The sequence below is a fragment of the Gambusia affinis genome, linkage group LG02, assembly GCF_019740435.1.
Source record: "Gambusia affinis linkage group LG02, SWU_Gaff_1.0, whole genome shotgun sequence".
NCBI lineage: Eukaryota > Metazoa > Chordata > Actinopteri > Cyprinodontiformes > Poeciliidae > Gambusia > Gambusia affinis.
The window spans coordinates 31,338,945-31,365,693 of record NC_057869.1 but is presented as its reverse complement, the minus strand read 5'-3'; the positions used below and the strand labels follow the sequence as shown (position 1 = coordinate 31,365,693).

Genomic DNA, 26,749 nt, shown 5'->3' with positions numbered 1-26,749 from the left:
TCTATATTTGTTATAGCAGCAATTCTTAAGCTAAATATTTTCTTAGTTCGACAAAGAAAACATGGGTCGGCCCCATATCAGCACGCCGCCGCCTGAAGTGTCCAACCACCGCCAACAATGCCCCCGCCATTTTTCCTTAGTGTATCGGGGCAAATGATGTGAACCCTGTAATAACCAGAATCTGCCTTATTAAAAGCTTTTCTTTCTTTTTAAAAATTTTTTAGATAATCTTACATTTTTACGATGAATATTCTTCTATTTTTCCACCATATTTTTTGGAAACCCTTCAAGCGTTCATGTTATATGAGGAACACGTTTGAGAGAGCACAGTCGCTCCTCATTGGCTCAGTCGCGGTGACGAGGCAGCCCAATACGACCGTCCCCCCTGCCCCACCTCTCCCGCTCTCACCCCTCGCAGATAAACAATTTTTTTTTATCACAACAGACTCAGAACAAAACAAGGCAACGACATCTTCACCGTACTGGAGAAACATCAACCTTTTAAACAAGTAAGTGGGATTTATGACTCAGAGTTTCTGAATGAACATTTGAACTTTGATGTAAGTTTATTTGCTTTACCGACGGACTGACTCTAATCGCTCACACTTTGTATTACAGCTCAGAGTTAGAGATCAGTGGGTGAGGGGCTGATTACTCTGAACTAGAAAGTAGATGTTTACCTTAACATTTATTTCCGGCTGATAACTGAGGTTTCTCGTCGTTCTTTCTTCTTTGTGTGGTTCTTTTTTCCCCCCATCACACTAACTGGTGCTGTCAGGCAGTGTACAGTAATGATCAGAGTGTTTCGGCAGTAATAAAATAGAGGAACTGATGTATTGCATTGGTTCATATTTGCACATTTATTCAATTATGTTAATAAACTAAAACTGCAGTTGATCTGAATCTCTTTTTACTGTCCTGTATATGAATGGTGCTTTATAAATAAACTTGCCTTGACTTTCATTGCCTGGATGACGTGGAGCGCGTCATTAAAATATGTGCGCATTGTGCAATAAGTTCGGGTGTTGGACGTCTTGTACCCACTGTGCGTCAGTTCTTGACCTCCAAGGGGAACGTTTCATACCAAATGTAATAATTACTTAATACATTTAATGTGTTTTTCTATATTCTAATAAATTATAGAATGTCCTTCAGGTTGGACTTGAGGTTAAGAATTTGAAAATCTGTCTGATTTTATTAGAATAAAATAGTCAAATAATAATAATAATTATTATTATTTTAATAATAAAAAACATAATCAAAAATGAGAAAAAAAATCAAAATAGAATATTATGTAAATCTTCTGATAATTCTCTCGTAAATTATATTAATTTACAAGCGATTTGAGCTTTTACAAAGAACATAATTATTTTACATATTTATTAGAACTGCCAAAAGAAGTCCCGGCCTTTCCCCTGTGGTCCTACTGCCATCTGCAGAGCTCAGTCAGAAACAACCAATCAGAGCCAGGAGGAGGGTCTCTGTATTGTTAGTCTGTACTCACCAGAGCAGCGTATACAAGTGCAAAATTGACAGTGCTACGCTTGTAAACTAGAGGAATGGAGGTGGGAAGAGATGAACTGGTGCATGGATGTGTGAACCTGTTCTGTGTAAACATTCTTTTACACAGTTTTCATGTTCTGACCCGATTGGTTCCAGCCACATGCTGAGTTACCTAAACTTTGAAGTCATACTCTGATTGCGTAGACTTTTGCAGACATCCCATCCTGTCTGCTGCAAAATAACCTTAAATTAACAAGAAAATGTTAAATGAAGGTTGTCCAAATGACTTTGGACAAGGTTAAGTGTGGTGTACAAGGTAAGTGTTTCTGTTATGTTTCCTTGGAGCACATGCTGTTATTTTTAGTTAGTTGTTTAATAATCCATGCTGCTGTAGGTCACTATGGATAATGTTGATTTTATGCTATTTCAGTCAGTGTCCTGTGATTAATGTTTTAATGTTTTCTTTAAAGTAGTGTCAAAATCTGGACACATAGTGTTGCATTTTCAACTTAAGACTGGTAAACATAAATGTTACCTAAACTTTAACACAATGCCCTCATTTATTTAGCTCATTTTAGTTGATTAGTTTGTAAAAAGTGCATCTGTGCGTGATCCATATTTAAATCAAGTACAGATGCTTACTTAAAAACACATTTTAGGAGTTCATCTGGCCCAGAGGACCTGATGATGAACTGATTCTTTCATCCTTAGAAATAGAGGAGCGTGTGGATTATTTTTGCTGTCGCTCTAGTTGGTAATTCTGTCTTGGTCCGCACTCAGCTGATGAGCTTCTAAAAGGAATCTGTTCCCCAACATTACACTGATGTAACCACCCAGCCAGCTGATAGAGTGTAATAGGAGCAGCTGCTGTAAAGAGTGAGCTGCTGGTGTGCAGGAAAAGCCTGTGGAGGGCGCTGTTTCTCATCAACAGAAACCTAGATTCTGTAGATGAGGTGATAAGAGGTTTTTATTCCTAACAAACAAACGTCCTGTACGCAGACCTGAACCTGTAAGATGTTTGTTTTCATAACTGCTCTTTCTGTTTTTATGTTCCAGGCTGTAAACGAGACTTAGAGAATGATTGGGAAGATTCTTTCTCATCTGCTTGGGAATGCTGGAGAGGAGTCTGAAGCAGTAGGTGGCGCCAACGAGGAGCTCCTAGAGTTTGAAGAGGAGGAATGGGTCATTGTAAACATCCCAGGTGAGAGACGAAACCATGACTCATAACAATAACAACAAGTTTACTCTTCAGGTTGTCATGGTTCCTGGTGATAATGGGAGGTTGTTTTATCTGGAAACAGGGAGCGGACCCCTGCCGGCCCCTGATGCGGACCCTCTGGAGAACCTGCTGATAGAGCATCCCAGCATGTCTGTCTACCAGATAAGATGCAGGATGCAAGGAGCAGAGGAGGAGGAGGTGGAGTTAGCCTCAGATGATGATGATGAAGAGGAAACCTCTAGGTAACTTTATGTCACTTAGATAGGATTCTTTATCTCTCAGCCAATCAGTGTGTGCGTACAAAGTCTTCCACCAATGGTTGTTGATGGGTAATAGATGAATCAATCAGAGATCTTTAAACCAAACCTGAGGGTTCCTACACATGTTCATGTCGAAGTCTCATACTTTCAAAGTCAGCAGGTTTTAACAAAATGCAGGGAAAACATCATTACAGTCCAACCATCACTCATAATGCTCTGACATTGTGTGTTTATTCAGGCCGCTGGCTGTGAGGCGGCACATCTCTTGGCATCTGGCCGCCTGGGGGAATCCCCTGCCATGTGGCCTCCAACTGCAGGCCATGCAGAGAGCCAGGAGCCAGGCCCAGAGAAAGAAGCTGAGTCGCAGAGCCCTCCACAGGCACAACATGACTAAGACACAGTTCTCACCAAAGGACAAAGGATATGGGAACATAAGGCGTCCTTCCCCACGCCTCTACAACTACTGATCTGCAGAGATCAACCTAGACAGGATGCATGAGATGCCCTGACCTCCAATCATCAGGTCGGTATGGCTCTGAATCACTCAGGTTCTCTGTAACTGTTACTCCACCTTAATCCACTCTGCATGCGCCTCATAACTGCATAGGAAGATATTTAAAGTCCTCTGCCTCAAAGATGAAGCCATCAGAGTTTGCAGTAGGGAGCTGTGACCTGCTGCCATCAGGTCTATTAACCAATGACCTCAGCCTCAACACTGGAGTTGGAGTGGATCTTTAGAAAGTTACTTTTTCATAAAGTTGTAAAAATGCTAACTGTCTTGATTATGGACAAGTATGTTATGTGTGTGTTTGAAAAGTTATTTGTATAATTAACGATTGGAGCTTGTGACAATGTTCCAAAGGTGAAATCTGTAGAACCTTTGTTCAGAAATGAAACATTTAAGATTTATTATGCATTGCAGTGGCTTGTTCTTTGATAGTCTGTTCATTTTCTAAGTGTATTGGCCTGTACAGTATTCATGTAAAGAAAATCAACATAAAAATGAATAAATGTTTTTATACTTTTTATCTGATGGTCTATTAACGACAGTACAATTGTTGTCTTACCAATCTGATTGTCTATGCATATGACAGGCACTTTGAAAAAACATGAAAACCCATTTGTAGTTTTTCAACAGGGGAGACATAACCATCTAGAAGAGGGGTCAGCGACCTCCGCAGCCCAAACAGCCGGTTTTCCCCTTGGTCCAGAATAACAAATTTTGTCACAAAAGCTACATGAAACAAATTAGTTTATTTAGTTTAGGTTATTAAAATCATTTCATTTTCAAATGAAAGAAAAGCACTTTCACTTCTGTTTTTAGGTTTTAAAATAAATAGAGTTAGCATGTTCTCCCTGTGAATGTGTGGGTTCTCTCTGGGTACTCTGGCTTCTTCCCACAGTCCAAAACATGACATTGATTGGTCTCTCTACATTCTCCTAAGATGTGTGTGTGTGGGTGTGTGTGTGTGTTTGTATGTGTGATTGCTTACATGATTGCTTGTCCTGTTTGTCTCTGTGCTTCCCTGTGATGGACTGATGACCTGTCCAAGGTGACCCCGCCTTTCGCCTGTTGACCTCTGGAGATAGGTACCAGCACCCCTCACCATCCCACTAGGGATAAGCGTGAAAGATGATGGATGGGCAGATGGATGGAAAAACACATACTTTGCAGCCAAAAGACAAAAAATATATACTTTTTAACCAATAATCCCTGTGAGCTTTTTACCCTGTGTGCAGTCTGGCTGGGTTGCACTGACCGACAGCAAGGTTAAAAAAATATTTTCTAGATTGTTAGATGAAAACAGTAAGCATTTTTAAAGATTATAGATTAATTCTGAATTATTTTTGGCAAACGTTAATAAGTGCCACAGTGGATGAGATAAAGAGCCACATGTGGCTCTGGAGCTTCAGGTTCCAGACCCTCAGTTGGTAGAAGGTGCTCTGGTTAGATGGGACTAAAATAATAAATCACCAGCCAGACAAACAGGAAGTAATCTAATCTGCCTTTATTGTCAATCAGCAGCTTAGTGATGGTGAGAACTAGCTCTGTGGCTGTCGTAGGTGATGTATTTTTGCCATAAACCTCTTGACTCTATCTGGATCAATTGCATTGGTCCAGTGGCCACCAAGTTTAAAATGAGATCCAATGATCATTCCACTGGCATCCAGGAAGTTGTCAACGTTGTCGTATGTTACTCCAGAACCGATGAGCACTGGGATTTTCACAGATTGGAAGACATCTGGAAAGGCAAAACACAGCAGGAGAATTCTGCTTTGATTCATTCATAAAATGACTGGGACCTCTGTCTAGTGTCAGACGGTTTTATAGAACTTCCCAGCTTTTGTCTTATCAACTTCCAGCACAGATCAAAAAAGATCCTGTCCTGCAGAGTGGACATGCGGAAAATGTTTGGGAGTGAAAAAGAGTGACAAAAATGTGTGCGCAGGAAAGATGGGACAAAATGACACCAGAAACTTTTCCTGGTATATTTAAGGTTGTCACATTTTGAAATCTGGTGACTTAAATATTCATGTACAAGAATAAAAGGTTACATAAAAGAGTTCTTATTTCGTAAAATATTGTATTTACCATTAAGTTCGAACTTTTTATAGAGAAAATAGAAAAATACAACAAAAAAATAGCTAAAAATAACATTATTTGAAGTATAGGGGAAAGAAACCGATGTTGACTCAGGCTGAAATTGCTTCTGTGGTCTATAGGTGCCTTCATGAAACATGAGATAAGTGAGGACAGATCAGCCCAAGTGAACTTTGGACAGGGTGAAGGCTGAACTCCACGCCGACACGACCGGCATCTTTCTGTCTGAGCCTGTTCAGTTCACAGACAGATCATGTGTGTGAGGAAAGGAGCGGCAAGTGTGTGTCCTGTTCTGTATTTCAGGACTCATGAGACCCTCAGCTATGTGACTGGTCAGCGTCTGGCTGAGCTCTGACAGTATTAGTTGGACACTGTGATAAAATTAGACCCGGTGGTGTTTCTGGGTGAGGACTCTCACACCACATCACACTCTCACGGGAATCTTTAAAATAGAAAAGTGGGACAAAAATCATTCCTCTCTTTGATACACAGGAACTCGGTACTGATGTTTAAATTGCTCTAAGCTGAACTCCCTGCTCCCACAGAAGCATGATGAGGGAGACCTGACTAGATGTTAAGCGGAAGTTTTTATAACATGTCACCATAACACAGATTATCATAACTAGATCAATATGTTTTAATTTTACCTGATTATGATTAAAAACATACAAACAGAGAGTGTGTTTAAGATAAGACACAACTATTAGATGTGACAATATGCTGAAATGTGAGGATGTGAAACTATCATTATTACTGTCAATTTTATTAACAGATCAATAAATGTTCGTAGTGTTCACAAAATATTCCCTTTTAAACCAAAAATCTACCAAATCAGCCTGGACATCTAGGATCTCTTTAGACATGGTTCAGACTAATTTTCAAATAAAAAGCTCTCAGATATACCGGAACTACAATGTTTAAAACTGTTATTGTTCAAAGAAAAACTCTTAAAGACCCTTTGAAAGTCCTGAGAATTATTGATCCACTGCCCTGGACTTAACATGCAATGAAACTAGGGATGGTGTTAGGCCTTTAATCAGAGATTTGTCAATCAGTCATCCGGATGTAAAATATCACTTCTCTCAGTTTTTGTGGATGCAGGTCAATGAAGGTCAGAATTTTGTCTTCCTATTCATTCATGCATCTGAATTGAGGATTTCCAAAAATTTCAGCAAACAAAGGGATCAACCAACGGCCTGAACATTGATACACTATTTTATGTTTGATAAAAATCACATGAAGGTTTATGCTTTAAAACATGAACAAGAATAATCTTATCACTCCTTTGTTTTCTGTTGGCTTTAAACCACTTAAACCTCTAAAGTAAAATATTTTTTGTAGCTCTAGTGGCTTCTACCCGTTAATATCTATATATGCTGCGCCTCCCTTTAACTGAACTAGGTGGATCCCAAAAGTCAACTAGCTTTTTATATAGAGTTTAGAAACCCCCCAGAATTAGTTAAAATCATAATAACCAGGTGAGACTTCAGTGCTGAGGAGGAAAGAGACAGATCGGTACATTACTCAATTCTTACTGACTCTCTGCTGCACTATACTGTTAGAGCCTGCTGGGAATGCTAAGGCTAAGCATGGCAGGTAGACAGTTATCATACGATGGTGACTTGTTTCTCTGCCAATAGTACAGTTAGCAACCCTTAAATAAGTGTGATTGAAAAACCCATTGTTTATAAAAGTTCCATACTGCAGCTTTGCCATGGATGTAGTTCTTATATAAAAAAAAAAATATCTATTGAAAGCAATTTAGCTGCAGGGAAACAAATTATTGATGTCTCAAATCACATTAAAGGTTCATACCGCCACATTTCCAATGCAGCTATAACACTCAAAATGTTGAAAACATGTAAGTGTCTATCATCTCTCGGGCATGATAGACACTGAGTTAATGAGCATCCAATTCACATGTTCTTACCCAGGGAACATGTAGAGTTTAGATTCTTGTATGCATATTAAATACCTTTACATAGTCTGTGCCATAAATTCAAGCAAAGTAAATGAATATACATTGTTACTTTCAACGTCAACTATTGTTCCCCATCTTGGTAAAATACCAACTCTTCACTGCAACAGCGCCCCCTGCTGCTCACATCATCTAACGGCATCTGAAATGAGTTACAGTCTGATGCGCTTTCTTTTTGTTCGATCTAAATAATCAGTTAAATGACCTGTCCTTCATCACAAAGTCAGTGCAGAAACATACTGATTTGTTTAGTTCTGCGTTTCTTTTCAAGGCAGTGATGCTCCATACTGTCTTCACATTGCAGAAGCTTCCAGCTGAACAAAGTGCACCAGTACCTGTGAGCTCACATGGGTCAGCCTGATCTCCGGTCGCTGCCCCAGTGATGATGACTCCATCTGAGAGGAAGAACTCGGCAGCTCGGGCCGTCTCCTTTATAGTCACATCAGCTGTCAGAGCATGAGAGCTGCAGACAAACAGGCAGCAAGCTGAGCAACAAACAACATGACTCACTTCTGACCCACTTAACTAGATAACTCATGAGATATTAGGATTCGTAATTATTGTACTGACACCAACTCAAGCTGTTTTAATGTAGGTAAAGTATACACTGTAAACTGTATTTCATTAAAAATGATCAGTGGATAGAACTTGACTGGTCATGCTTATTCTAACACACTCAATTAAAATAAGCCTGTCTCAAACATTTGAGACACATTTAGTTGTTTATACCAAATGCTTCTGCTAAGTAACAATTTTTAGATTTTGAACTTAAATGTATGTTTTTACTTCTGACTAACTGATTAACTTCAGTTGTGTGAAGTTTTTATTCATTTTGTTACATCTTCAAGAGTTGAGTAAATGCAGGTTTTTGAGTAAGCACTTTAAAAAAAACTGAAAGAAGGAAAAGGTAGGAGTGGGAACTATTTCCCAGGATGCTTAGTGGCATGTTGTTATTGTCTTTCACATAGAGTGAGATGGAAGCATTGACCTGCCTCTTGTGTGTCATTAAGGCCAGCATTTATTTTAAAGTAAAAAGCCAACACTATTAACTAATTGGGTGACTTCTTAAGGCAGCAGATTGCACTGGATTTAACTGAAGGGTATCTAATTAAGAGGGGGCGGTGAATACAATTGTTTCACATTTTGAAGCATTTTGAAGGGGTGTATATCTTTTAGAAACCTACTTACAATGAAACCAGTTTCCTTATGTATTTGTAAGTAATTTATAAGTAATGAGGTTTTATTTGTTCTTTTAAAAAAAAAAATTTTTACATGTTTGTTAAAACGATCACTATGTTTTGATCTCATGTATTCCCTATTCTCCTACTGTCATCTTCAAAAATGCACAGCTCTGGGTCAGAAACAACCAATCAGAGACAGGAGGGGGGCTTGTGCTGTCAGCCACCCTCATGTATGTGTTGCTCAATGTACTAATAATGGAGAAATTACTTATCATTCCAGGAAAACTGTTTATCTACTGTCATCGCTGGCCATGCTAACTAGCCTGAACGCCTGCGCTGAAGCAGGTGTAGCATAGACGAGAAAATGGGGTGTGAGCAGCTTATACAGGAGGCTGACTAACAGTGTTAAAACCCTCCTTCTGGCTCTCATTGGTTGTTTCTGACCCCGAGCAGTGAATTTTAAAAAGCAAGTAATAGGAGCACAGGAAGAAAGCAGAGGATCTTGATTTTTTCACAGATTATCTGTCTCATGTTATACTGTCATGATGTACTGACATTACAACAAATATATAAAAAACATATTGTTTATAGAACTTACATACTGCAGCTTTACCTGTGTCCTTATGGGCCCGCTGACTAACATGTGAACGTTTTGGGGGCGACAGCTCCGGGATTTAACTGAACAGATGGTAACTTCACCTGTGTTTCTTCTTGATGTCGGTGAAGATCTGAACCCCATCAGCTCCAATCTGCTTGCGATATCTCAAAAGGTCCCCGGCACAGGCATTCAGAAGACCCTCATCCGCCACATGAGAAAAGACAAAACCTTCTGCTCTGATGAAATCCAGACCTGAAAAACATTCACAAAAACAATGAACAAAAAAAACATGCCGTTGTGAACTCAAGAGTAAGAACACCCAGCATGAACTGTGAAATATTCTGATTAGCAGATGAAAAGCTGAACCTGAAGCCAAAGCTACAGCTAATGCTTGCTGGTTAGCAGAAGATAGGATCTGGACTCCAAGGGGCAGAGTGGGGCAGACATGTCTGACAGCAGAGCAGACCGCAGTCATACAGGCGCACACTTCAGGGCCCACGTTGAATGAGTAGGGGACATCGTGCATGTTTTCAATGATCAAACCGTCCTGGATGAGATATTTATGAGTTCCTCTCTCATTTAGAAGGGAAAATTTCAGCTATGCTAATGTGATGTGTAGAAACTTACAATGCCTGCTTCAAGGTAGACCTCTGCCTCACGGCATGCTTCTTTGACAATCTGCAACATATTTAAACAACACAGAGGAGTACCTGCAGTAAGAAGCAAAGACCAGTTTAAAAATAATTACTATTGTTTTCTAATCACTTCAACACAATATAAAACTTCATAATATGTAATGCCAATTTGTTGGGAGTTTAAGAGTGAACATATAAAATCTTTCCAGAGTCATTCAGCAGCAGGAGCTCCTGCTCCATGAGCAATAAAAAATGAACAGTAAAACATTAGAGAACAAAGGTTATAAAAATGTTAAGCTACCTGGCAAGGCTTTAACATGAATCATACCAATGACGACAGATTTTAAGGATCCAAAAAGGCTCTGAAACTTCATTTTGTAGGTTGTGTGGAGCCACAAGGCTGCAGAGACTAAACAAAGTTAGTTTTTCCTTTTACTGGATTGAGGCGCATGTGACTGATCAAGGTTCAAAGACAAAAATCAATGAAAGGCTGAAAAGAAAGTTATTAAATAAATTTGTTCAAAGAGCCTACAATTGGTTATCTGATGGTGTGATATAATGCATTAACACTTCCACAAGCTCTGCAGAATGGAAAGCATGAAATAAAAAAAAATATTCCGAAACATTGTATTTATTATTTAATTATATATTTACTTAAAGTTGTAATCAAAGAATTTTTACATTTGTTTGTGTGATAATGTATTTAGATGTATTTCATACATTTTTGACATACTTTCTGGAATAGATTTATTAGCTAATAAATCTATTCCATATTTGTTTCCAATTTATTTCTCATTATGAAATTAATGAATAATTATTGAATGGTTTATATACAATTTTGATAGTCCAAGCCATAAGGGAGATAAAAGCTTAAACAAATAATTATATTGTCTTCACGTTGAATAAAATATCATTAGCCCAATGAAAAGACTTAAATCTACTATTAGTAATTATCGATGTAGTCAAAATGATAAAGTCAGTCTAGATTTTTCTGTTTGGATGAACATCTAAATATTTGCTTTATCAATAAAGTATGATAGAATTGTTTTTTCTGCTGCAAAATTCATCAGTGGTGGCATCAATAAGCCGTGGCACTGTTTCACCTCAGTGGTACCTGCAACACAGATCAACAGCTAAATGATTGAAATTTGAACACAAGTACATAGGACACCATAGAACATTGATACCAAGGACATATAAAACACTAAGCTTTTGTAACGGCCTTAACCTTAAACCTTATAAAATGTGGTGGACTATGCTCAAAAGCCCAGTCTGTTCCAGAAACCATAACAGCTTAACTTAACTGTCGCAGTTTATATTCAGGTAAAATTTAGCAAGAGACTTGGTGAGGACTGCATAAAACGTATTGCCAATGTCCAACTGCTAAGGGTCATGAAATCAAATATAAATGAGCTTAAGTAACTGTTCTGTTTATTACAATTCACCCTCTCTAATATGGCGGCAACAGTGACGTATGACAAAACAAATAGCGCGGCGAACGTCTCTCGGTCGGTATTTCTGGCAGTTTATGGTTAAATTGCCGCTGCCATCTGCATGACCGCGTGTGACAACAATGTAAGACATTCACAGAAAGAAAATACACTTAAGTAATACAAATATTTCATGATTTTGTCCACATTTAATGGTTTAATCTAAAAGACCGGGGGTTTGTTTACATCTGACAAGCAAGCCACGCGGTATCTGGACACTTCCTGCTGCGAAAACACCGCCCCTGCAGCTGTCACCGTAACAGTCACGCCTTCTGTTTACTGACCTTACTGCAAGCTTACATTTTTGCTTCTTTTAACAAAGTTTAAAAATACCATAGGGATGATGTAAAGGCTAGGCATTTCAACTGCACCACACGGAGGTGAGAAGAGTGAAAAAAGTCACGTAAGGAGCGGATTAGGGTGGAGGTTTAGCGCCAATTTAAATGAACTCCTGACTGACGTCACACCGTCGACTCATCTGTTCAGTGCAAGGCGCGAGCTCAGCTCAGATACCGAACAAAGCGGCCAGAAGTCCAAGCAGCAGCCACGCGCTCATATTTAGTAACTGATACTGAGAAGAGTGAACTTCAAGGGCAGAGACCTGAGGTGAGCTGCTTCAATCGCAACCATCACTCCAGCGAGTTAAAACAGCTTTAGCTCACACTTCTGAAAACTCAGCTGACTTACCCAAACTGCAACCAGTTGGAATACACGCTGTTTCTAATAATCATTAGAAAGTCGGGGTGTTGCTATTGTTAACTTCAGGTCTAATATTGTTTGTTTGTGTGTTTGTTTGTTTATTCGATTTGTTAAACAAACTCTCAAGCGTGTCTGTTTAAGTACTGGATGTTCGGCCATGATGTGAAAAGCAGCTGTCCAAAGTTAGCGAGGTTCAAGAAGTGGAGTTTACCTTAAAATAGGCGACGACGTGAAGCTTTACAAACACTGTATCATCTGGAGTTTGTCACAAAATGACTTCATGCTCAGATTTGCTTGTTGGGCCTGTTTTCTCAGAGCCCTAGCTCTGCGTACTGTACTAGTTTATTCGCGCCTTGTTCGGTTTGGCTTTGTCGGAAGGAGGGAGCTCAGCGTGGGGGTTGGGGATTTATGAATGTGTAGTTTTCTTTTTTTTTTTTAAATATCCTAACCTGACTCGTTTTCTGTCTTAGGTTTGCTCTGAACGTTTGAGCGGCCTTTCAGAGGATAATGCGGGGACAACAGTGAGTCTGACATTGAGTTTATGAATGAGTTCGGAACCTGTGTCTGAGTGTGACGACAGAAAGTTTCAGAGCCTTAGCCATCCGGCTAATCTGTGGCCTGTTGTCAAAGGACTTTATTTGGGCCACAACAGCATGTTAATGCAGGCTTGTTCCACGATGTTACGTTGACACATGAGAGTTAAGGTCCCGTTTCCTTGTGTGTTTATTTTACAGGGAAGAGAATGAACCGAAGTCTGCCGCAGTCGGAGCTCCCAAAGAGAATACAGTACGAACGAGAAAGAGGAAGGCAGATGTTGCTATTGTAAGGAGCATTCTGAGCCTGTCTGTCTTTACTGCGGAGTCTACCTTTAGTTCTAACTCTTTTTTTTTTTTTCCAATGAAGTGTTTTTTTACACTGATCTCACAAATGTCTATTGGTTCTGCTCCCTTTACGCAGTTAGCAGTAGATGTTACTCTGTTTTATTGCTTGTGATACTGCTTGGTCTTTATCACTGTTCAGTTTATTCTTAAGATCTACAGTACATTCAGAAGTTTTCTTCAACACCATGCATATGAACCTCATTAACTGGGAGATTTGTGTATATTGATCCAACATAAAAAGTATTTTATTTTTTAAAGAGTTAGATTCACACATTTGAAAACATTTTAGGATTAGTCCTAATCAATACAAAGACTATATGTACAGATTAAAATGTATTGGTTAACATGAAATGCTAAGTTGCTGATTCTAGAATAATGTCTTTTGAATTTTTGTTTAGTTATTATAATTGGTCCATTAACTTCAGCTCTCCTCTTGGGTGATGGATTCTGCTTACTGCCACTAGCTGGATGAAAAAACAATGAGTCTATGGGAGTTCTATCAAGATGTAAGAGGGAGGAAATAAAAATTTAGAAGACTCAGCAAGTCTTTGAGTGCCATTCTGGGAACTGTAGACTGGTACAAGTCTACTAGGATGGATGTGTTCCCATTTCAGATCAGGGATGGAAAGGAAATTTCTGAAATCACAAAAGCTCAAACCTGCCATGAACGCTAAAGCCAGTTTAACATCAACATGGACTGAGAGAGTGGCAGGAAAGTATTTTTTTTTATGTGAAATTGATACCTTCATGCTCAGCTTAAATGTTCAACTTCCCACAATGATAAATCAAATTCCTTCAGGAGAAAATGAATATAGAGCTATTGATCAAATATGTTTCAGTCCCTCCAGGATGTAGCTGTTAATGTTTTTTTTTTATTATTGTTGCAGCCTAACATTACTGATGTTGGAGCACCATTTTCAAAGAGTAGCAAGTTTTGTGTAAGCTTTATTTTTGCCATAGCATGGTCTTATGAAAACATTTAAATTGCTGCACACAACTTTTAGAATAAAGACAGGATTTGAACAGTTATTCAAGTGAAAATAATGATCTCAAGTACTGTACCTTCTTGAAGACATTCAGGAAGGTATTTCCATTAAGACTGACTGTGGCTCTATGGTAGAGTAGTCGTCTTGCAATCGGAAGGTTGTAGGTTCAATTTCAGCTTCCTCCTGCCACATGTCGATGTGCAATCTGGGCAAGGCACTTAACCCCAAATCCATTCATACACCGATCTGCGTATCGGTGTATGAATGGGTGTGTTTGTGAGTGCGAATGGGTGAATGTGACTCTAGTGTAAAGCGCTTTGAGTGGTCAAAATGACTGGAAAAGCGCTATATAAGTTCAGTCCATTTAAGTGGAAGGTATTGATTTCCACTTAATGTAAATCAAATCATGTCCTGAGATGTCAAAGATGTCAAAAGATTGTATCTGTATTGGTCAGTCAAGTTAACAGAAACGGTTTACACAACATAAGCAAAGCAAACATTGCAAAAATAATTAAAAAAAAAAAGTTTAGCATCACACATGCCTCCATCTTGCTGGTTCGGCTTTCAGTGACATCGTGAAACAGGAAGTTAAATTAGGAGGTTCAGGAGATTTGCAGAAATGTAGCTGCGTTGCAGAGATTAGTCAGAAAAAGGAATGGAGAAAACATTTAGGACATCGGTCAGATTTGTGGAGAAGTTCAGATGACTGGTGAAAATTTGCGAATGAGGGAATTTGCATTAATAGTTGTGATCACATCTCAACTTCCTGGAGGGAAGACTGATATTTGAAGGAGTTAAATTGAGGTGTAACAGCACTGGAACAGTCATGGTGGTAGAAGCATCATGATGTGTGACTTTTTTTTTGTGTTGCTGCAAATTGGGACACATTTAAGTGTCTTACCAGGTCAAACATCTCAGAACTGGTTTTTGATGTGTTGGTAATGGGTAAGTAGGGCAACATTAAACTTCTTTATTGGCCTGGACCTTAACCCTGTTTATGAACTGTGGGCCTGTTCCAGGGAAGCAGGGAGGTTTAAGACAGGAGTGCTCACATATTTTCAGAATTCAGCAAGAAGCTTCTTGTTGACTAAAAAGAACGTGTGATTTCCAGTATGCTAAGAGACATTTAACCAAGTCTTCCTTGGTGTGCATGTCTATATTTGTGGTGGGATACGTAGTTCTCACCTTGTAGGGATCGGGGAAAAGCTTATGTGAGGTTGTCCACCTAACTTGGTTTAAGAAATTAAAGACAGAAATATGATCATTTCTCCCTGGAAAGTTGTTGAAAGTTGTAGTTGAAATAAATTATTAAACCACTCTTAGTTGGTCATTGATGCTCATGAGTGTTTGTTTACTTGTCTGTATTTGCTGTGTAATCTGAGCCTCGGTAGAATTCTGTTCAGACGTTCTTTTTGTCTTGGATTTGTAGTTTTTGCCAGACCTGGATGAAGACTCAGACGTGATGACAAAGAAAAAGCACTGTGAGGCTGAGGTAAGTTTATTTTTCTGGTCGCCTTCAAAATGCTCTGAGAGGAAGTTTAAACTGGCAGCTTTACTTTCCATCAACTGGCCTGATAGGAAGGACTGTCAGCCCAGAGTTCAGGCTCTGTGCTTGGAGATGAGAAGGTTTGTTTGTCTTTAAGTGGGAAGCTGTGGAATAATATGGAGAAAAAAATCCACAGAAATGATGATATTAGGAAGTTAATCAAATGTAATATGTTTCACATTTTGCCACATAATACTTTGTTTGCCCTCAGGAATTGTGTCAGACCAACATAAGTGATGCATAGTTTGGAAGTGGAAGGAAAACAATTTATGAATTTCAAATTCATCTCACAAATGAAAATATGAAAAATGTGGTGTGATTTCTAATCAGCTTCTGTGAGAACATTTTTTTTTTTTTTTTTAGAAATGATGGAGCTGGAAGTGGTTTAGAATTTCTTCAGTTTGATTTGGATCCGAACTTTGACTAGGCAATTCAAATTAATAAATAATTGTGCATCTTCTATACCATATTTTTATCAGAGGTGATCATTTGCTGCAGTAAGCCTCTACGGCAGCAAATGGTATTGCAAGAACAAACAAATATTGCATTTGTGGTTTTAATATTTATATCTTATCACAATATTTTTGGGTAGTATTGCTATAATGATAAAAATGAAACTATTTATTCCTTCATGTTTAGGTAACAGTGTGGCTATAATGGTCCTGAAGAACATTTTCATTTGAAATGAGCTGCAGGAAGCGACTTCAAGATGTTTAATTTATTTCCACACACAAACGCTGCTCGATCCATTTTTTTTAATTTTACCAATGTTTATTGATGCTTTCATGGAACAAACAGAGAAAATATAAAATAATTTATTAAGACTCATAAGAAACAAAATCATAAAATGTTCACAATAAATCATAAATGATATGATAAACGCCCAGCTACAGTTGATCTGAGCTCCTTTTGTATGTGATCGTCCCTCAGAAAGTCATTCCTAACTGTAGAACACATTGTGTTGTGTTGCTTGTATCTTGTCTTCCTAGCAGGTGAGCTGCAGTCTTGAGGTGGACTGCAGAAGTCCTCACAGCTGGACCTCCACTCCCCCTCAGGAGGAGGACCGGCAGGGCTCTCTGACCAGTGCGGGCCTCTTTCACTACAACTTTCACAACATCTTCGTAACACCGGTTCACTGCACTCCGCTCCCCATGCTGTGGTGAGTTCTGTTAAGTGGTTGATTGTTCTGAGCTTTGGGAGCCCCATCTGGTGCCATCTGGGCACATGAAGGGGTGAGCTTCTAAAAGTCATCCATCTATTTTCTATATCTACCTAATCCAATCAGGGTGGCTGGGGCATTTTAAAATGGGAACCTAAAACTTGGAGTTTCTAACAGCTGCTGGGTTCAGTACACAAAGCAAAGTCTGTTTTTAATGCTTTGTTAAAAGGCAGTACATATAGCTGATCATGGTTGACCTAAAAAAATATGTTAACAGTTTTACTTTGTTTTGAGCATCTGAAGGAAGAAGGTCTAGGTCAGGTTGTCTATCACAGCATTTATTTTCCAATTGTTTTCTCCTGTTTTTCCGGTGGGTAGATTTTGAGTTAATGCTTCTGTATTTGTCAGCTGGGCCAGTAAGGATGTGGTGTGGAGCAACATGCTGAAGAAGGACAGGACCTACTCTAAGGACACCCACATGCTGGAGAAGCATCCACATCTGGAGCCCAAGATGAGGGCCATCCTCCTGGACTGGCTTATGGAGGTCAGTAAAGTGGCAACATGCGGGAGGTCTACCTACTGCTGGGCAAGATGGCTGAAAAACACATTGTGACATAAGCATTTCATATCAGTTGATATCAATAACTATTATTTCCTGTTAAGTATTCCTGTATGCTGGTCAAACCATTCTTCTTGAGTACCCAGCGAGAACCCACGCATGCACAGGGAGAACATGCAGAAAGACCCTGGGCAACAGTGCTACCAGCTGTGCAGCAGCTGATCAGCGTTCTATCAGATGTATTTTCTATTGATATTGATCAAATGTCTGTTGCAATAGACAAGGTGGTTGTTTTATCACCCAGCCCTAGATGTAGCGGCTCAGAGCATTTTGTGACAGATGTCTAAGGCAGCTGGCTCAGATGTTTACAAAATGCAGATAAAAGCTTAATGAAGATTTATGTAGTGGTTCTTATTAATGCAAACAAATTTTAAGGTTCTTTCAGTTTTAAATGTGTATGTTCACTAAGTGCTTTTCAGGGAACCCTTCAACTTCTATTTCCTCTTTTTGAATGGCTTTTAGGTAAGCGAGGTGTACAAACTGCACAGAGAGACGTATCACCTCGCTGTGGACTACTTTGATCGCTTCATGGCCACACAGAGGAACCTCTTCAAATCCACACTGCAACTCATTGGCATTACGTGTCTTTTCATTGCTGCCAAAATGGAGGTTAGATCCATTACTCTGTTAATCTCTGATGGGTTTTCCGTCATGATGGTGGCTTTTGCTGATGCAGTTCTCATCTCATGGTTTTTGTTTTTCCAGGAGATGTATCCACCAAAGGTCCACCAGTTTGCCTATGTTACAGACGAAGCCTGCACAGAAGATGAGATTCTCAATATGGAGATCATTATCATGAAGGTAAGCAAGACTTAACTCCTAGATCTCCCATAAAATGTTCTGCATGCCAACAGGTAAAGTTAGCAACTCATGTCTTTCCCAAAAATTAAAAATTGAATACAAGTCAATAACATTTGCCATTTTTCTTAAACTGTCAGAATTTACAGTTGGTATTTATTGATATAGTTGTTTATATTCTTTAGCTTTGTATTCTAGGTCATGGTAAAGGAAAGATCATCTTAGAAATTAGCTTCATAGGTCACACATGAAGGTCCATAAAGTAACTGCAGATAAATAGATGCAGAGATAAATGGATGAAAAAAAATCCACCATTGGATAGTTTTGAAAACTTTAGAACATACACATGTGGATGAATCTATTGGCACCCCTTGTGAATGTGTGTAACTGGCCCTAAAATAAATTTGTCTTGATGGAAATTTCCATGCAGGAATCTTTCCCAGGATCCAGGATGTTTCTCTGGGGGCTTTATGCTGCCCCCTGAGGTTCCACTGCATTTAGTTGGAAAATAATTTTCCATCCCAGCTTTGACTGTAATATTTGTTAAGATCATTAACTATTTTTTTTCTCAGCCATCTGTGGCAAAAGAGACTTAAATTTGTCATTGAAATTAATATTTTAGTTTGAACTCATTTATGTTTGGAAACAAAAAGAAATGAAAACACACAGCCACAGTTTTGTGGCCAACAGGTTTTTAGCAGATGAGGTACTGCTGTGTGTCTGTGGTTTCTGCTCCTTTGCAACGCCTCTCTCTGGTTTTGTGAAATATCTGCAAATGTTACAAACTTCCTCTGACTTTGAAGTTATTATAATGCATTTCAGTACGATACACTCTGAAATGATCACTGATTTATAATTCACAAAGCCATTTAAAAATTTTTTGCTATCTAAAGTTGTTGCTGTTCTCTCTCCTCTACTGTTGTTCCAAAAGCAACAGATCGCAGAAGTTTGCATCAGTAAAATCCCTTGCAAGTTTTTGTAGTTAGAACTTTTAAGGTGTAACTATTAATTTATGCTGGTTTAACATGTGATAAATGTTATGTTGCACATGTTAAAAGTGTTGTTTGCTTATTGAAACTAAAGCTTAGTCTTAAAATAATGTTCATAAGTGGTAGTGCGAAGAGTGGCTAATTGGACGTCACCATGTTGAAATCCTGACTTGTTTGACTCCCACTATGTTAACGGGAACGCTGTTAACTCGGTTGTGAGATCAAACCATCTAACTGGAACACAGCATTTATTCAGCAGATTGCTGTTGGTACAAGCAATCGTACCAGCTATGTTTAAAAATGCTTAACATGGGGGTGAGGTGATGGCGCAGGGGAAAAACACAACCCATGTATGGAGACCTTAGTCCTCGATGCAGGCATCACAGGTTCAAATCCCAGCCTGATGACCTTTGCCACATGTCTTCTCCCTCTCTCATGACCCACCTTCCTGTCTGACCACTCTCAAAGACCGCCAGAGCCATAAAAATATTAAAAATGGTTGACGTGATATTCTTTTCTCCACTAAAATTAAGTGTTACATTTTCAGGATATTTAAAAAAATTGAATATTGTGGAAAAAGTTGTACTTCTTGTCACCCATTTCAGAAAGTGAAATTTCTATATTAGATTAAATACTCAGAGTGAGATTTCAAGGCTCAATGTCTCATAATTTTGACATTTATGGCTTACAGATAATGAATATAAAAATATCAATGTTTCAGAAGATGTGGAAATTGTGAAAAGTTAAATATTGGAACTTCATGGTGTCACTCCTTACTCTGCTAGTTGACTCAAAACACCTGCAAAGTTTTCCTGAGCCTGCAGCAGGTCTCAGTCTGGGCCAGTCAGACACCATCAGGTAGTTTTAAAGCCCTTCATGCTTCCTTATGCTGATCATGTTGATTTAATTTTTCACTAAGATTTGGCACCTGCTCACACTAGCAAAAGGTACCAAAAGTGCTTCACTCACCATCGTGTTCCTGTTCTTGATGAACCCGACAAACTGACCTGACCTGACCTGACCTTATCCGATCCCACTCAGAGACACTATAGAGTCAAGAGGAAGACGAGACACCAGGCCCAACAATGCAGATGAACTGAAGGCTGCTGTCAAAGCACCCTTGGTTTCCGTTACACCCAGCAGAACCACAGGTTGATGATCTCTTTGCCAGAACTTGTGGTTTTCATAATGTGTAAGCCACAATCATCAAAACAACATTTGGTGTAGTAAATCTGAATAACACTATTTCCACTTTGTGAAAGGAGTAATAATATATCAAACTTTGGGCGAATCACAACAAGGAGGAAGGGGCGTTGTGTAAGTCACAGATTATTTGACTATTCACCTGGATCTGATAATTTACTAATTTTAACACTATTGTTCAAATGGCATATGGGTTTACATTCCACATTATGATTTAAAGGATTAACATTTGTAGGATCCCCCCAACCCCCATGTAATTAATCAAAACTGAAGCATTAAAGTAAAATAACAATTAGATTCTTAAGAGTGTTATCTTTCTGCAGTGGGAGTTTTTCAGACATGACTTGCCTTATCCACATGTAGATCATGAGAATAATGGCTTTACTACCTTACTACCTTCTTCAAAAATGTAATGGTGCGTAAAAAACAAGAGTCACCAAATATATTTGTAGCAGAGATTTTGAATACATGATACTTTAATGACTAATGTTAGCTAGCAGTTCTTTGGGATTTTTGCATGCATTGATATTTCAGTAACATTACATTTGTGCTATATTGTGTTTCCCAGATATAAGTAGGACTGGCCAATAAATCAATAACAATATATATTAAGAATAGACACATAATCAATATCAATAGACAATACATCTGACGAGTTTTAAAATTTTCATTGAACTCTGATCTAGAACCTCACAGCATTCTGAGGGACATAGGCGGAGGAAAGGCCTTAGCTGCTCAACCTCCCACAGCTAGCTAGGCTAGGTTGGTGGCATCAACTAACTCACTCACTCTTTGGTTACCTAGCAACAACCTGTTGAGTAACTTGCACAGCAGCAGTTTTAGGTTTTGCCACCAGGCCTCAGAACTGCTTCAAAATAAACTACAGCCTGGAATAAAAACTGGATAAAACAGGAAATGTCTCACCACCAGTTTGGCAGCGTTTCATATATTTAAAAAAAAACTAATCTATAAATTGTCTATAGACTGATATGAAACCTTTATATCATGAGGCATATTACAGCCATGTCGTCCAGCTTTTTATATAAGGTAGCTTCCTAGCAGGAAGTGATGTTTCTGATGTGTTGCTTCTCTTCACCCACAGGAGTTGAACTGGAGTCTCAGTCCACAGACGCCCATCTCCTGGCTCAACGTCTACATGCAGGTGGCCTACCTGAAGGACTCTGAGGAGCTGCTGATCCCCAGATATCCTCAAGAGACCTTCACACAGATCGCTCAGGTGTGTTTCTATGTGACTTTGATGTCTGTAGATTGAGGCTTCATCAGTCTAGAAACAAAAGAACCAGATTTTCTCCAAACACTGTTAACTATAGCTGACATTTGGAAGGTGAAAAATCTAGAAGCCATTGTAAAATATATCTAATAAGTGTTTACAATAACTGCTTATGTTACTTGGCCTGAAAATGTAATAGTTCTTCTTCACCATGTCCTCTCATTTCCTTTCAGTTGCTGGATCTGTGTATGCTTGATGTGAGGTGCCTCGAGTTTTCCAATGGCATCCTTGCTGCGTCTGCACTGTTTCACTTTTCCTCACTGGAGCTAGTGGAAAATGTCTCAGGTGAGGAGAACATGACTTTCTAACATGCAGAGGTGAAGTTTAATTAAAAACATGTTGAGGTTTGTCATTGATTAACTGAATATTTGGAGCCTCAGTTGGGATTTCAAGGCATCTTTAACTTGGGCCAAATGTTTTGGCAGTGACACAAATACTGTTCTGTTATTTAAAAATCATTTTATTTGCATTAAGTTTCTATTTCAAGAACGTCCTTGAAAATGTTATTTGCACTTTAAATATTAAATTGTTAAAATCTTGTAATTTTTTTTTTTTGGAAGGTTATGTGCATCAATTAAAATTTTTTGTAAGACCATATTTTGTCAAAAATAAAGCTAAAGAAATTTCATGTTTGACCACAACTTTTTGAAAAAGTTGTCACAACATCAATATTGAACAATTTCAAATATTTAATGGTTTTAATGAAACCATTAAATCAAATTTAACAACATTGTCATTCTCAATAAACAAATGTTCTAATTCTGGATCTATGGTTTAAATTCAAATGTTAGCATTTGAACATAAGGTCTGGGTGTCTTAAGCAGCTGCTAAGTTTATTTATGCTTTGGGTTTAAATGTCACCAGCATCAGAGTGTTTTTAGATCCACTGGCTGATTACTTAAATGGGATTTAACAGAAGTATAAAAAAATTGGTATTTATTTGTATATTTTGTGTTGTACCTTTAAGTATAAAGTACATTATTAAGCCAATCTACATGAGCAACTAGACATGTGGTTTTCCAGATATTGTATTTTTGCTTATTTTCATTTTGCTATAATAATGAGTTTCATTCCTCATCTTTCATGCAGCTCTCAAGAGGGTGGAGTTAGAGGAGTGTGTGAGGTGGATGGTCCCGTTTGCCATGGTGCTGCGAGAGGCTGGTGGCTCACCAATGAAAACCTTCACTGGGATCGCTGCAGACGACATGCACAACATCCAGAGCCACTCGTCATTCCTTTCATTGCTGGTAATTATCATTTTAAATTCTGGTACAAACCAGCTGTCTATCTGCCTTTGCATCCAGGGAGAGAAGACGTAAATCTTTACATAGTTTTATGTTTCTGCGAGGTCTGTCAACATAAGCAAATAATCAAAAAATGATCACACATCAATATTACATATTTCAGATTACAGTTTCTGAAAACATGCAGTGGTGGTGTTTGATATGGGCTGTTTGGGCAGTTGCCCTGGGAGACATCAGAAGGGGATGGGGCACTCAAGAACTAGAAAATAAAGTATATCACCTTCCTACATTAATGTCCTTAGTCATATTTTGTCAATAATGATTTTCTTTTTGCCTAAAACATATTTTGAAAAGAGAGATTTGATTTTTTTGTTTCTGTTCAACAAATGAATTGGACATTTTTTATCTGTCAGTTGTCCCCTGAACAAGTCTGCTGCTACTTGAACACATGTGTGGTGGAGTAATGCTGATGAGAAATGGGAGACTAAATTTCCTGTTTTTTGCTACAAAAAATTGCTTTAATAATTGCTTTAATTTTAATTGGGGTGCAGCAGAAAGGAGCTTGCCCAGGTCACCATTTCTATAAGAATCACAACTTTGTACATATTTATATTTCAAGCTTACAAAGTTAGACATAGTTATTAATCACATCACTTCTGTGACTTATCAGATTACATTTTTTTTAATCAATTGACAGCTGTAATTTCTCCACACCCAAACTTTGCTTGGTACAGATTGAATCTTATTATTAGTGTTTTATTCCAGTGTGTTGTGGTTGTGTGCAGGCCAAGGCCCAGTCCTACCACAGCGTGGACCTGAAGCATCCCAGCAGCTGTCCTGTTCCCTCTGGCGTCCTGACTCCGCCTCTGAGCAGTGAAAAAACCGACGAGCTGAATGGAGCCGAGGCTTCAGGACCCACAGTCAGACCACGGATGTACACGCCTCCCCTCCAGACTCACCTTCCAGAGTAGAAAACACTTCAACCTAGAGCTGAACGACAGACAGATTGCAAAGCTATGCTGTTTAGAAGGACACAGGAGGTTCTCAGTGCTTCTGTAGAGAGACTGGCTTCAGTTAAAGATGAGGTCGAAGCTCCCTGACCTGCAGCAACGTCACCGACTCAACCCTTCCTTCAGTCTGCAAGCAGAAATGGGAGTAGGACGATGTGAGGCAATCCGTTAGGTTCCGATGCTCATTTCCTATGCAGGGACAATATAGAGGTGACATTTTGCAGATTCTTTACTTGATTGTGTGCATGTGTTTTAACAGTGATTGGTGTGTACATAATTGTTTTTTTCTACTATATGTATTTTTAGCATTTTTCGTCTCATTTGCCCAATAACTATTTCTAGGGTCATATCTGGTCCTATGTGCTGCTATGAAATGGGCTTTGCATGATGGGAAATGTTTGTGTGCAAGAAATGGCATGTTCTTCTTTAGTTTCCTTCTCTGGTGTTGTCGGCTGAAACGTGACCAGCGGCCGTGTCTTTGGGACCAGTAGCTTGGCTACCTCAAAGGACAAGTGAACCAGCCAGGCTTTAAAAGCTACAACATTGATTGTATTTAATTTCTTTTTTTTTCATCACACTTTGCAGTTTTTTTTTTCTCCCCATCAAAATGTCAGATTTGTATTTTTCTTTTTTTTTTAATGCATATATATATATATATATATATATAAAATGCTGCTACATGTTTTACATTAAAAGTTCTTAAGATTTTTGTGATATCCATGGATTAGCCTTTTCTAAAGGCACTTTTTTAAGGTTATAAAGTTTTAAAATACTGTTAAAATGTAAAAGGTGTTGTCTGCCTGTTTGTTCTAGAATCACAAGACAGCCTAATTCCACTAGGTGTCAGTGTAATGCTTTTAGAATTCATATTCCATTCATAGTAACATAATGTACTTTTGAAGTACATGAATGTACATTAAGTTCATTTTGGCCAACAAACTATGGCCAGATATTTATTTTTAATCCAATTTTTTAACATTATAGTAGGTTTACAATATATCTTAAATTTCATGCTTAGTAAATCATGAAAATGGCATATAGGTTTTTTCTGCAAGTAAAAATGTAAAACTAAAAAATTTTTCTCAGGAATGGCAACATAAAAATTAAACACTTGTGTGAATCTCAAATGCATTTATTATTGGTTTGTCTTGTAAACTGAAATTGACCTCAGTGGCAGTTTCAGTTCAGGACAAGGTTTGAATTTCTACAAAAAACTTTTTTGACTCGGATAAATAAATCTATCCTTTGATGTGATGAATTTCCTTCACTTATGGAGTCAATGATAAATGTGCAGAAATGCCCAGTCTTGGTTAGTGAAGTGGTTAAATTGGCACTTTTCATAGTCCTTCATTCCTGTTGAACATTTCTACATTTTGTCTGTCAACAAACACAAACTTTAATGTATTTTTATTGGAGTTTAGTGTGCCGGTGCATGGATAATCAAGTGTCTACAAATAGAAATCTTTAAAGTGTGGCATCCATTTGTTTTCAATGCCTTTTACTCTGATTCCCCTAATTGTTTTCAAACTTCCCATTTAATTTAGAAGTTTAGTTTTAAATGAAGAAACTCAAATCAAAGCCACTGAAGAAAATTAGCCTTTTGTTCAGCATAACTATTACACAACTTTAATCAGCTCAAGGTTTTTTGTGAAAAATGTCTTCGTTGATAAACATGTCAGTTTGTCATAGTTTAGAATCCAGTGGGGTTTTCTTAAAATCTTTCTGCACCCATTTGCCTGAAATATTTTAGCTTTTATTTTTTTGTATTGAAAATATTTCTGGATGTCACATCAGTTGTGTCAGGGTTTCTTAAGCCTGGATGTCATGGCACAAAGTCCTACATAGTTTTGCTGCCTGATTTTAAAACATGAAGGGCTGAGGTTCAGTGTGGAGAAGCACCAAAGTAAAGGTCATATTCCAACTGTAAGAAACTAACTGCATTTTTACAATTCTAGCACAAGTGTAAGCTGACATTGTTTTTTTTTTTTTTTTAATGGCAGGCGTAACAAAATGAGTCTCTAAATTGTTTAGAACCACAGAAATGGAGAGTATCTAACAAAGCTCATTGACAGTCAGGATTATGGTGGAAAACTGTGGACGTCAACTTCAGTTTGGTTGTTTGACATTCACCAGTTAAATTCATTCACACTATGTCATAATGGGCACGGCGTTGTGAAATGGCCTAGTCAAAGTTCAGAACTAAATCTGTGAGGTTATCAGGACAAGAGATTTCACAAATTGACATTTTGAAAACCTTTGCAAGGCATTGTGAGAAAATATTGTCAGCAGTGATGCTGATAGACTCCTACCAATGACTGCTTCCTGATGTTTCAGCAAAGTATTTGAGGGGAGTGCACACTTATTCAAACAATTTATTGCACCTTGTTTGTTCTTTACAAATTATTAGATGTTTTTTTTTCCCCAACATAATTATCAAAGTTTATCCATCTATCATCTCTGAGGGTTAGGGTTTGAGTTTTTTTCTTTTCGTTTTTACAATCAAGACTGGAGCTTGTTGTTTCTTTAAATGTCCATTTTTATAGAACCAACTTTGTCAAACATTGTTTTTGTGCTCTGGCAGATGCAGGCCACCTGTTTTGAGCTCTAGATGTTGAGAATAAGCAACACGCATGCACTCTTGGTAACCACCCGCACAGATCCAGGCTTCTCAGTGTCTCCAGAGGAGTGTTTCCTCTCTGTATGTGTGTAAATGGCAGCAGCACTGTTTGCTCTAGCTAAGCAAAGTTAGAACCAGGACAGACCTCCCTCGGCGCCTTGCCACCATCCCATGTAAACAACTCGCACCAGTGTATATTAGACACTTTGATGTTACCAGATGACTTAGTTTCTGTTCTCTT

At 38.4% G+C, this 26,749-nt stretch overlaps 3 protein-coding genes across 8 annotated transcripts; 2 read left to right on the top strand and 1 right to left on the bottom strand.

Annotated features, from left to right (window-relative positions):
- Nucleotides 1-399: 399 nt before the first annotated feature.
- Nucleotides 400-7,995, top strand: si:ch211-260e23.9 (uncharacterized protein LOC555795 homolog). Of its 3 annotated transcripts, none has more exons than XR_006373205.1 (5): nt 400-509; nt 2,560-2,704; nt 2,805-2,964; nt 3,221-3,505; nt 7,867-7,995. XR_006373205.1 is itself a non-coding variant. In XM_044142997.1 (4 exons), exons 2-4 carry the CDS (start codon nt 2,581-2,583, stop codon nt 3,447-3,449), a joined length of 513 nt encoding a protein of 170 aa, XP_043998932.1. In that variant the 5' UTR covers nt 400-509; nt 2,560-2,580; the 3' UTR covers nt 3,450-4,010. The 3 variants fall into 3 exon arrangements, 1 of the variants encoding a protein (XP_043998932.1); XR_006373203.1 differs by lacking the exon at nt 7,867-7,995 and adding an exon at nt 3,590-4,010; XM_044142997.1 differs by lacking the exon at nt 7,867-7,995 and having other exon boundaries at nt 3,221-4,010.
- zgc:162297 (uncharacterized protein LOC555865 homolog) lies at nt 4,152-12,565 on the bottom strand. Of its 3 annotated transcripts, none has more exons than XM_044142975.1 (6): nt 10,278-10,387; nt 9,969-10,019; nt 9,708-9,888; nt 9,443-9,593; nt 7,898-8,025; nt 4,152-5,225 (listed from the first exon to the last, which is right to left on the bottom strand). In XM_044142975.1, the coding sequence occupies exons 1-6, from the start codon at nt 10,293-10,295 to the stop codon at nt 5,026-5,028; spliced, it is 729 nt and encodes a 242-aa protein (XP_043998910.1). In that variant the 5' UTR covers nt 10,296-10,387; the 3' UTR covers nt 4,152-5,025. The 3 variants fall into 3 exon arrangements, with proteins under 3 accessions (XP_043998910.1, XP_043998920.1, XP_043998904.1); XM_044142985.1 differs by lacking the exon at nt 10,278-10,387 and adding an exon at nt 12,377-12,565 and having other exon boundaries at nt 4,153-5,225; nt 9,969-10,051; XM_044142969.1 differs by having other exon boundaries at nt 4,153-5,225; nt 9,969-10,051; nt 10,278-10,412.
- ccne1 (cyclin E1) lies at nt 11,831-24,904 on the top strand. 2 transcript variants are annotated; one of them, XM_044142965.1, is made up of 12 exons: nt 11,831-12,072; nt 12,636-12,686; nt 12,900-12,987; nt 15,462-15,524; nt 16,571-16,737; nt 17,146-17,281; nt 17,819-17,965; nt 18,062-18,157; nt 21,449-21,583; nt 21,811-21,922; nt 22,727-22,884; nt 23,667-24,904. In XM_044142965.1, the coding sequence occupies exons 2-12, from the start codon at nt 12,673-12,675 to the stop codon at nt 23,850-23,852; spliced, it is 1,302 nt and encodes a 433-aa protein (XP_043998900.1). In that variant the 5' UTR covers nt 11,831-12,072; nt 12,636-12,672; the 3' UTR covers nt 23,853-24,904. The 2 variants fall into 2 exon arrangements, with proteins under 2 accessions (XP_043998900.1, XP_043998899.1); XM_044142964.1 differs by having other exon boundaries at nt 16,568-16,737; nt 23,667-24,903.
- Nucleotides 24,905-26,749: the final 1,845 nt, after the last annotated feature.